Genomic DNA, 12140 nt, shown 5'->3' on the forward strand with positions numbered 1-12140 from the left:
TCCTTCCCGTCCAGTTAACAGAAGGCAGGAAAGGGTTACTTAATCGGAAGTGACGCTTCAGCGCTTGTGTCTGTACTCGGAAGTGAACAAGAATGAAGAAGAGAGAAGGACAGTGAAAGCAGCTAAAGATAGGTGAGGAGACAGGCTGAGCTGCTTCAAACTCATCTTACACCCGAGATAAACTTTCCTGTCTATACACTTTTCTTTTAGAGTAGTAATGCAGCACGGCTCGCTGTGGATGCTCTTCTGTTAGCATGCCTGCTAAAGCAAAACAGCATCGTAAAGCAAGAGTTGAAACTAATTTTAAACTTAAACATTGACAGCAACAAGCGCCGTCTGTAAAACCTCAGTGAGCAGCATTTGAGGAGTCGATGCTCATGCACTTTATCAGGACTGAGTGTTCAGTAAGTTACAGACATGTGATGTTAGCATGTTTACATGTCATGCTCTGGTACTTCCCTCATGGCTGTGATATGCTTTTATTGCTCAAAAATCTTCGTGACAACCCATAATAGGACTGAATGTTATGTAGTCTTAACTGTGGGACTTGACATGTAGGTCAGCTAACTTGCTGACTCTAAAAGTGAAAGGCCTTACTCATCAAACTGCTAAATTACCTCTTTAAGTTCTATAAACAAGAATTTAGTAATTCCACAAATTGTAAATGCATGGTTTGGTTGTCAAAACATACAAGCCAGTAGGTTTCATGTGTATTTGTATAGGTAACACACACCAAAAAAACATACCTATATTGGTTTTCCACAAATCTGAATATAGAAGGCAACAGTAAACGAAGCTTCTTCCATTAAATCTTCTCTGTATGCTATTACAAAATATCTTCAAGGTCCAAGCCATGAAGTATCAAAAAGTATTTGAAAAATGAGTCGGGGGAACTGCTCCGTGAACATGCTTTGCCAGTGTTGTTCTCGAATCACAATTAATCGAATTTCTAATCGCGATTACAATTACGGATGCCACAATTACATAATCGTTCAAAGCAGCAGTTAATCGTTCAAAGTCCACGTATGTTATTCTGCACACTTAAGATTAGGGCTGTGCGATATTGAAGAAAAATGCGATATGCGATAACTCATTAAATAATGCGATATTCGATATGCAATACGATAATGCTTAAAGTGCCACATGCTCAGATGTAACCGTTTTACTCGGCTGTTGCTGAGTCAGTTCTGTGAACTTCTATAACTATCTTGTGTCATATATATATGGTTATTTGTATGCATGTATGTACGAAGAGTTCCTGTAAAACCACAACAAATTCCTTGTGTTTGCGCACACTTAAGTGGCGAATAAAGCTCATTCTGATTCTAATAAGAAAGCACCCCTACAACAACTTCTGAAAGTGAACGGTATGTGTTTTACTCGAGCATTACATAAAAATGTCAATTTAAGGTTAGTGTAATCATTTTAACATGAGTTTAGGAACTGAATAATAAAAAGGAAAAATAAAACACTGCTTAGTATTTACTCTTTGAATTCAATATGCACTGATTCTTATTTAAGCTACAAAAAGTTACTTCGGTAAGAGCAGTGAGTGATTTTCTCTGTCTTTTGTTCATGGCCCCAAATATTTGAGGCTTAAGCGATATGTATATTTGTGATATTTCGATAATTTCGATATATTGCACAGCCCTACTTAAGATGCTTTTTTCTTTCTACAAGTTATCTTAAGGGGTTTTCCATTGTTTTCGTTTTAGTTTTAGTATAACATTATAATACCATGCATAATTGTACCTTTTTATTTAAAGAAGAAACCAATCCAATGTATAGTTGACATTTGAGGCTTAATACCATGGAAAAGCAATAAAAGTTGTTCAGTTAGTGTTTTTGGCTTGTTTATTTTCATAAAAAAAATATGGCATGCAGTTGCTTCAAACAAAGGTGTAAACATCATTAATTTAATCGTAATTTATAATCGCAATTTCAAAGGAATAATCGACAATTATGATTTTTGTCATAATCGTGCAGCCCTAATCACAATGGTGCAATATAAAACTATTGATTTACAATTTTTGATTATAGGGTAAAAACAGTACTATATCAAGTGTATTACATCTCTTAAGGAATATCAGCTTAATTCCACTTCAGAATAATTAGAAATTACAGAAACATCTATCAATGCTTAAATCACAATCTGGATGTTAGGTCTTTGTTGAAAAGTTTATATATGTTATCATTAAAAAATTCATTTGAGGAAATAAATGGGATTTTTGTTTTTTGTTTTTACCCTATGGTTGTGTTGATGTTTGTGTTGGTTAGCTCCTTGTATACTATATAGTATATATAAAGTTGTTTTTTGTTTTTGTTTTTTTTGGTAGTGTAGAATTTGAAACGTACGGTTTCAAATATAAGGACTAGGTTCATATGAACTATTTATTGTACATGGCTAAAGTTTCTTCTCATTTGCAGGGGTTCGGAATGCCGCCGTGATTTGGAAATGTGTATCGTCTGCCATGCTGGACTTGCTGAAGACCCCATATTGTGTTTCTTTTGTAAATATGAGACCGTTGTTAAATACAGTGCATGCATGTCTAAGTCTGCTGCCACCCTGAAGCTCAAGATGGATCTCCTCATGACTGTTTTAAGCCTGAGGGTGTGACCCTTTGGATATTTGAGCAATATGGAAGAAGACATGGCTGTACAATGGGATACAGTGGAGCCGCCCATTGTTTCTCTGGCCAGTCCGTGTTATGGAAATGACAGCCATGTGTTATCGTCTCAAGCACCTGACTGTGAACATGAGGCGCTTGATGTGCTTGATTTTGATTGTGAATTCCCTGATGAAGACTTTGATTTGGAAGTAGACGAGAATGAGGAGCAAAATACCAAAACCGAAGATTTGAAGAATGATCAGGTGCAAGATGGGATTTCCGAGAAGGACAAGGAGAAATGTGAAGGAGGGGGAAAAATTGAATTGGAGAGTGAGTTTGGAGGCAATGGGGAGTCTAGATCCCGCAATGCTGGAATGGGTAGGAAAGGAAAGCCCAAAAAGAGTGGATCAGGGCAGGGGCCTTGCGATCAAACACCATTGTGGACATCTTCCATGTCTCATAAATCCTTCCTTGCATCATCTGGGCCCAGCAGACACAAGCAGCTGAAGCGATAATAATAATAATAATTCATTTAAATGTAGCCCTTACCCCGGAAACCCTGTAAACAAAGCAGCTGCACTACTTTCTGTTTCTGAATCGTGTTTAAATGATTTAAACAGCCATTCAGATTTCTGTATTTGCTATGATGTTCATCACAGCTCCAAATACTTATATATTTAGACTTAATAGGCTATTTATTTTCAAACATTTTTTACATTTTAATCGACTACAACATGCCCCTAGATATTGTTTGAAAGTGTTTAGATTTTTTATTGTTCGGTCACACTTTACATTAGGGCTTCATTAGTTAACATTTAGTTAATTTATTAGTTAACATAAACTGCCAATGAAAAATTCTTCTAAACATTCATTAATCTTGTTTTTTTTTTTTTTTACAAAGATTAATAACTTCTGTAGCAAATGTAGCTATTGCTCAAGATAATATTTAAACGAAGCATTTTGCTAAAAAATTTACAATCATGATTATTAATCTTAATCTTTTTCATTTGGGAAATTTCTTTTTACAGTTATTGTGCTTTCACATAAGCACAAATTAAGAAAATGTCAACTCGTACGTAGGGTTGGGTACCGAAATCCGGTACCAATATGGCACCGGTACCTATGTAACCGGTATGTACTAGAACCGAATCCGAACGCAGATTTTGGTGCCATGCCTGAGCGATCGATTGAAATATTTGTCTTCTGGTTCTCCGAAACAGACATAAGAAGAATCATAACAGGCACCGCACGTGAAAAATAATTTCCCGACTGAGAAAATGCACGTGAACTCAAGTCAGAAAGCTCTAATAATACAAATCCAACACGTCTTTGTAGTAACGAGAGTGTCCATGTTGTTTTCACATTCCGACTTAAAAGCACAACTCTTTTGTCCAACAAAAGAGAAAATTATAACCTTTTTACTCCACAACACCAGTCAAATGCTTCCTTTTGTGATGTCCGGGATTCGGCTGTTTTCTTAATCCCATTTCCGCTGAATCTCTGACCATTGCCGCCTGCTCCCGCAACATGTGTTTCGCTCCCGCGATTTTCGTTTCATTTGACCCTCTAACTCTAGCAATCTCTATTCTAATGCTTCTTCTAATTTTATCTGCTTGTTTTTTTTTTTTTTTAAAAAGATTAATAACTTCTGTAGCAAATGTAGCTATTGCTCATTGTGAATATTAATGCATTAACTAAGGTAAACTAATGAGATCTTATTGTAAAGGGATACCTATTGGTCTTTATAGTTCTTTTGCACTTTAATCTGTGTAAAACTTTTAACTTTATACATTTTTCTGTATTGCTTTATTGCATTTAAATGTTCAGTTATTTTTGTTATAAGAAAAAAGTTATTAAACCTGTTATACTGTATTATGACAGCACTAAATTTCAATATCGTGATAATACCGTATACCGTGATAAAAACATTAGCAATTAATCGCAACATGAAAATTTGATACCGGCATATCCCTAATATATATATATATATATATATATTAGGGCTGTCAGTCGATTAAAATTTTTTATATAATTAATTACATGATGTTTTGATTAATTAATCACGAAATAAAATTGGCTGAGAAAATACCCACAAAAGATTATTTAAAGCAAATTTCTGTGGTAAATGTGAAAGTATCAAGTAGACATTACAAATTGTAACTTTAGAAAGAAATATTTTATTTGATTCAACATAAAATTTATTACACAAACATTTAGGCTACAACGGCCTAACATAAACTATGGCACACAAAAGAAGATAATTTGAGAAACATCTCAGTATTTTTTTGTTCATACAATGAAAGTCATTAACCAAAACAGCTCTGTATCAACTGTCTTCAAAATAGCTTCTTCTATGTTCCACAAAAGAAAGGTTTGAAACGACATGAGGGTGAGTAAATGATGACAGAATTAAAAAAACATTTTTGGGTGAACTATCCCTTTAATATTTTTATTTTTATTATTACTATTATTATAATTTTAATGAAATTATATTCGAAATAAGAAACTAAATCTGCCAGCAGGTGGCGGTAAATGCGTGTCATTCATTCAACGGCTGATTCATTCAGGAATGAAGTAAATGGCTCTCTCTATGACTGAATCTTTGAAACATTGGTTCATACGATTCGTTCAAAACGCGGATTCATTCAGAAATTAAACACTGCTGTGCTGCTCAATGACGCACAACATTTCTGCTATGGCTTTAAAGGTAATAAATACTTTGCAAAATTGAGCAAAACGCATATTGTTTAAAATATAAAAAAATTTAATAACTAATTAAGTTAAAGCGTTAAACTGACAGCCCTAACATATACATACAGTGGTGTGAAAAGGTTTTTGCCCCCTTCCCGGTTTTTTATTTTTTTGCATATTTGTCACACTTAAAAGATTCAGATCATCAAACAAATTTTAATATTACACAAAGATAATGCAAGTAAATACAAAATGCAGTTTTTAAATTATTAGAAACTAAGGTGCGCCTTAACTATGTTATCAACTCTTGCTCTGGTACAGATCCCTGAAGAGGAGTTGGACCCATTTAATGTTCTTGGAGTGGATATTCATGCCACTGAATCAGAACTCAAGAGAGCTTATAGACAGCTGGCAGTACAGGTGAGATGACAGAATATCATTGCCCTGAAACATGGGATGAGTTACGGATTGTATTGATTTGTCCAGATTTAATGTATTGTTTGTGTACAGGTTCATCCAGACAAAAACAAGCACCCAGGTGCTGGCGAGGCCTTCAAGGTGTTAAGAGCAGCATGGGACATCGTCAGTAACCCAGAGACTCGGCGAGAGTATGAATTGTGAGTGCTGTTAGATAAGAACAAGTACATTGATCGTCATCCTAAATGAAATGTTTTTTATGAAGAAAATGGCTTCTGTTATTTTGCATTGTGACAATATTTTCATTTTGACAAACACTTTTACCTACACATTCTTATCCTAATGAAAAACAATTTTGTTCTCTTAAAGCCTTGTGCTGTGCTAAAAATCCTTTACCTAATTTGGTGTTCCCTGTCAAAAATGACCAGCCTTTTTATAAATAGCTTGAAAATCTCTCATTAATGCTATATTATCATTTAATCTTTAAAAAAGCCTTTGCTGGTCAAAATGACCGTAACACAACTTGAAAAGTTGATGTAATGTGGAAAACGTGGAATAGTTGTATCTAATAGTTGTGTATCTGTTGTATTGCATTTCATGCTGAACTTAATATTACTCAATATTACAAGAATTTTTAGAAAGATGACCTGTACACGTTTCATATAACTATGAAAGTTGATTATATATTTGGGTTCTGTCTGCAGGAAGCGTATGGCAGCTACGGAGCTTTCAAAGTCCATGAATGAGTTTCTGACCAAACTGCAGGATGACCTGAAAGAAGCCATAAACACAATGATGTGCACTAAATGTGAGGGCAAGCACAAGTGCGTATTACTGATCATCGTTTCAGTCTTGTCATTTCATACAGATCTTGTCTTGTGTTATATGCTGCGTTTCTACATTCATCTGAGCTTGGTCTCTTCCACAGGCGCTTCGAGATGGAGCGCGAGCCTGGTGAGGCCCGATTCTGTGCTGAATGTAGTAAATGGCACAGCGCCGAGGAGGGAGACCTGTGGGCTGAATCCAGTATGCTGGGACTGCGCATCACATACTTCGCCTTCATGGATGGCAAAGTCTTTGACATCACTGGTAGTTCATTTGCATTCCCGCTCTCGGATCGTTGCTGTGTTCATATGTTGTATGCATATGTTCAGATCCTTGAGACACATCTCTATGTTCACACAGAGTGGGCAGGCTGTCAGCATATAAGCATTTCTCCAGACACACATCGCGTGCCATATCACATCTCTTTTGGCTCTAAAGGTAGCAGCGGAACCAGTGGAACCAGCCGCCACAGGTAACCGCTTTTTCCCAAGGCTGATGATACACAAGGCAACTTTTTGAGCAATGTTGCCGTCAACGGGCAAACAGGTTAGACACGGGGCCCAAAACCGATCTAGAGTATCCAGATAGAAATTTGTTTCCCGTTCACAGTGAGAAAGTGCCCAAACAACATTGCTCAAAAAAAGTTGCCCCGTGTATCATCAGCCTAAGGCCCTGTTTACACTAGTGCGTTTTCGTTTTAAAATGAAAACGATCCTCGTCTACACTGGCGTTTTCACTGCGTTTCAGAAACTATCTGAGTCTGAACTTTTATCAAATCCATTTTACAACTTTAATGGTATGTGTTTGAAAGAGATTATTTTGTGGGGACAGAGTCTGTGCAAGCCTGTAATCATTCAGTAAGAAATATTAATGTGTTGCTTAGTGATTTTGGATACTGTATAAAGACAGGTAACGCATCTTTGAAACTAAGGTGCGCCTTAACTATGTTATCAACTCTTGCTCTGGTACAGATCCCTGAAGAGGAGTTGGACCCATTTAATGTTCTTGGAGTGGATATTCATGCCACTGAATCAGAACTCAAGAGAGCTTATAGACAGCTGGCAGTACAGGTGAGATGACAGAATATCATTGCCCTGAAACATGGGATGAGTTACGGATTGTATTGATTTGTCCAGATTTAATGTATTGTTTGTGTACAGGTTCATCCAGACAAAAACAAGCACCCAGATCTCTATGTTCACACAGAGTGGGCAGGCTGTCAGCGTATAAGCATTTCTCCAGACACACATCGCGTGCCATATCACATCTCTTTTGGCTCTAAAGGTAGCAGCGGAACCAGTGGAACCAGCCGCCACAGGTAACCGCTCTTTCCCAAGGCTGATGATACACAAGGCAACTTTTTGAGCAATGTTGCCGTCAACGGGCAAACAGGTTAGACACGGGGCCCAAAACCGATCTAGAGTATCCAGATAGAAATTTGTTTCCCGTTCACAGTGAGAAAGTGCCCAAACAACATTGCTCAAAAAAAGTTGCCCCGTGTATCATCAGCCTAAGGCCCTGTTTACACTAGTGCGTTTTCGTTTTAAAATGAAAACGATCCTCGTCTACACTGGCGTTTTCACTGCGTTTCAGAAACTATCTCCGTTTACACTACATGACCGAAAACGCATGTCACATGACCAGTAATGCATGTACAACCATAGATATGTATAGGTAGATTCCCTATTGTTTAGATGGCGTGCTTGGAGCGGTCGAATGAGGCTTCTACCTATACATATCTATGGGTACAACTATGAGCATGATGTTATGGTTTACACGGTCGTCAAGGACACGCAGAGTGAATGTGGGCAGCCATGCCATCATTTTCAAAAGTCTCCGTTTTGCTCCGTTTACACTGAAATGCAACCGCGGAGTTTTCAAACTAAAACGGGGTCTGCAGCGTTTTCGATAGTCTCTATTTTTGAGGGTCGAAAACACCGGAGTAGTGTAAAAAATAGGCGTAACCGTAGCAAAAGTTAAAACGAAAACGCACTAGTGTAAACGTAGCCTACTAAGAAGTGTTCTGACCTCAGACCATTATGACGTCATCAGCTGTCTAAAGACTATTATGACAACATCAGTTATTCAGAGGCCATAATTCTATAATAATATCTCGTTCCAAATCTATCTGACAGTGATGATATCATAATATAATGGAATGCTGATTATTCTATCAGTGCAAGCCACTGGGAAATTTGCCCACTTCTGTCTTTAATTTCTTGAAAATCTAAAAAGGTAACACTTTACAATAAGGTTCCATTTGTGAACATTAGTTAACGACTTGGGCTGTGTGGTAATGGTTAAACAATTGAGTGATTATTTTGTTCAAAAATATAATAATGGTTAGTAATCATGTTTGTCATTTTTAAGCTTTTTTTTATACGTTTGATTAGAATTGTTGCACTTTAAACTCACATGGTTTGCTTGCAGATTTAGTTGCAGCAAACAGCAAAAATAAGCATGTCAAAGAAAACAGACTGGCTGTATTACACTTTTATTTGAGCAATGTAGAGAGAGTGAGAGAGCGCATGCACACGGTTGCCAGGTTTGGAAGATTAAGTAAACCACTGGGCAGAATATGTTTTGATTCATAAATAAATGTATTTATTTATGTCTTCTTTTTTTTTTTAGTTTCTACCAATGCAAAAACACAAATTCCAAATTAAAATGCAACATTTTCAGGATAAATAACCAGCAGGCAAATGTCATATGATTATGCTTAAAGCATTAGTTCACTCCAGAATGAACATTTCCTGATAATTTACTCACCCCATGTCATCCAAGATATTCATGTCTGTCTTTCTTCAGTCGATAAGAAATTAAGGTTTTTGAGGAAAACATTTCAGGATTTTTCTCCATATAGTGGACTTGAACAGGGACCAGCAGGTTTTTCCAAATTGCAGTTTCAGTGTAGCTTCAAACGATCCCAGCCGAGGAATAAGGGTCTTATCTAGTGAAACAATCAGTAATTTTCTAAAGAAAAAATGTCCGGTAGGTACCGACCCTTATTCCTCAGCTGGGATCATGTAGAGCCATTTGAAGCTGCATTTAAACTGCAATTTGGACCTTTAACTCGTTGGTCCCTGTTGAAGTCCACTATATGGAGAAAAAACTTAACAATGAAATTAAAATATTTATTCATCTCAATGTTAATTTTTACCATTTTCTAATACAATAATAAACTAAAATTGTATGTGTTCATATTATTTAATATCTGATCTAACATGAACTAACAAAGAACAGTTGTATTTTTATCAGCAAACGGCTACAAGTAGTCATGACAAAAACATTTTTTTGTTAATTTTGAACAAAAATATGTGGGTTGAAATTACCCCTTACACAATAGACACAAAAGTCTTTAAGATCATGAGAAACCCATTCAGTCAGATGTACCCAGACTGGAAATATTTTTAATATGCAAATGTTTTTATAATATATCTCATAATGTAAGTGGTATATGTTGCCTATATTTGTAGCATTTACTTGCAAGAACTTGCACATGCTTCTTTTTTTTTTTTTTTAAACTAGACTTGTGCAATTTTTTTTTATTTGTCATTGATCAATGTACAAAATGGGGTCTGTATTTCGGCTGAAAATATAGAAGATGTAGAGTTCACGTCAACACTTCAGTTTGGTGTCAGTACACCAAAGCATTGCAGAAATACAGCCTCAGATCAGGATTGGCATCAACTTTGATGACGAGTTGTACAAAAACAGCATGAGATATGAAAAAGCTCTTAATAATAGAGGTAGAGACCCAAATTTGCTGTGGTTAATGTTCAGGCTGTCTTCTATCTGTGTGCCATATTTCATAACTTTCCCACATGAAGTTCTGTGGGCTGCCATAGACTCAAGAGCAGATGACGACGACTAGCAAAAACACAAGGTGCCTGCTCACTTTTGGCGCTTGGCTCCTAATTACTGGCCTGTGTGCTACTGTAATGACAGTCTTCATGTTAAACTGTGTCCTCCAGATCCGCCCCAGATCACGCAGCAGGTGGAGGCTCACCTGCAGACCTGCAGGACTTCTTCAACCGCTTCTTCCAGGGTGGAGCTCCCAGTGACATGTCTGCTAATGGAGGCATCTTCCCAACAGGAAACCCGCCGCCTCATTCCTCCGGAGCAGCTGCAGGGACTTCAACAACGTTTTCAGGATCTTCTCCACAAACGGGGTTCTTTAGCCCAGGGGCCCAACGGGGCGACCCCAGCGAACACTGGACTGACGGAGGAAAGCCCCCACGCCGACGCAAGAAAGTTCGCAAGCCATTCCAGTGCTGAGGAATGCAATGTTTTGCAGAGAAGTAGCGCCGTCTGTTGCCATGTTTTGACATGATATTGGCCAGCTAGTGCAACAAAACGAGGACACAATCTTTTGACCTCTGTTGAGCATTTCAGTGTTGGCGCTTTGAAGCTTCCTGATACAGAATGAAATGGCAACATCAAATTTCGTAGAGGGGCAAGCAAAGATGGATGCAAGAAGAAGATCTTTGCTGTTTCATGTTTGAAGTCCTTTGTTTTTATCTCTCTTTTTTTTTTACACAAATTAACCTACATTCAAGCATTTGAAATAACGTTCTTTCAAGAAACAGAAGGACTCACAGAAGGACTCATGAGTCATGAGTAGATTTTCTGGTGTATCTGAAAAATAGTTGACCCAACTTTAAAAATTGTTACTATTTACCCACCTGCATGTTGTTCCAAACATTTATGCCTTTTATTTTTGCTTATCACAGCTTTTTTTCATTACAAAGGAAGTATAGAAATTTCCCAACATCATAAAAGTAGACCATGTGACTTGTAGTTTTCAAGTCTTTTGAAGACCTCAGATAGCTTTGTGCGACAACCAAAGACCCAAATTTAGCAATTCACTCATTATGTTTTTAGCTATTAAATTTGGCCGAGGTTTGATGTGATGGATACATGATATGCGATGGTGTTCAGTATCCTGAGCTTCAGTGGAGGGCAGCATTAGCAGTGGATAAAAAGTTTTTTTTTTTTTAGATTGACAGATGTGGTTATTATGAACCGCATGAGATTCTTAAATTTTACCAGAAGAAAAAACAGCAGAGTTTGAAACGACATGAGGGTAATAATGGCATTTTTATTTTTGGGTGAAGTTTAAAAATGTTTCTGGTTTTGTCAGGCTTGAAATGGTGAATCTGATGGAAAATCTTCATGATGTGGCTGAATGTTTTGTACCACGTAAGGATTAATGTAGAAGTCACACGCAGACCTCAGGGATGACTCTTTCTTCATCTGCTACTAGTGAGAGAACGGGAAAAGGACGTATGTTCCTGGGATTATCGTATAGAGCTCATGCAATCCAGAGCAAGCATTTTACCAGTTACTCAAGCAGTTCATAATAAAACCAGATTTTTTTCTTCTTCTGTTGTTTAAATCACTTGTTTAGGAGAGAATTACTTCAAATATGTACAAACATTTTATTGTACAAAAAAAATACACAATATGGCTTAATATTCCACAAATTGATCAACTGTTCATGTGATCTGAATGGAGCTTCAGAAAATGAAATAATCTAGAGGGATTTTCACATCAAATGCTCTTGATTGATTTGGCTTATGTCTTTGGCTCTTCCAG

General features: G+C 37.0%; 1 protein-coding gene across 1 annotated transcript; it reads left to right on the forward strand.

The window, feature by feature from the left end:
• The first annotated feature begins 5594 nt into the window (after positions 1 to 5594).
• Positions 5595 to 11925, forward strand: LOC107562234 (dnaJ homolog subfamily C member 14-like). The gene is made up of 6 exons (XM_016246841.1): positions 5595 to 5720; positions 5811 to 5917; positions 6422 to 6541; positions 6646 to 6806; positions 6903 to 7014; positions 10517 to 11925. The coding sequence occupies exons 1-6, from the start codon at positions 5595 to 5597 to the stop codon at positions 10818 to 10820; spliced, it is 930 nt and encodes a 309-aa protein (XP_016102327.1). The 3' UTR covers positions 10821 to 11925.
• The last annotated feature ends 215 nt before the right edge of the window (positions 11926 to 12140 follow it).

Source organism: Sinocyclocheilus grahami, unplaced genomic scaffold (assembly GCF_001515645.1).
Source record: "Sinocyclocheilus grahami isolate Dianchi unplaced genomic scaffold, SAMN03320097.WGS_v1.1 scaffold814.1, whole genome shotgun sequence".
In the NCBI taxonomy this organism is placed as follows: domain Eukaryota; kingdom Metazoa; phylum Chordata; class Actinopteri; order Cypriniformes; family Cyprinidae; genus Sinocyclocheilus; species Sinocyclocheilus grahami.

Coding starts and splice junctions, on each gene's coding strand:
- LOC107562234 (XM_016246841.1), top strand. CDS start 5,595: ATGTTATCAACTCTTGCTCTGGTACAGATCCCTGAAGAGGAGTTGGAC. Junction 5,721..5,810: donor ATAGACAGCTGGCAGTACAG/GTGAGATGACAG, acceptor GTTTGTGTACAG/GTTCATCCAGACAAAAACAA. Junction 5,918..6,421: donor ACTCGGCGAGAGTATGAATT/GTGAGTGCTGTT, acceptor TTCTGTCTGCAG/GAAGCGTATGGCAGCTACGG.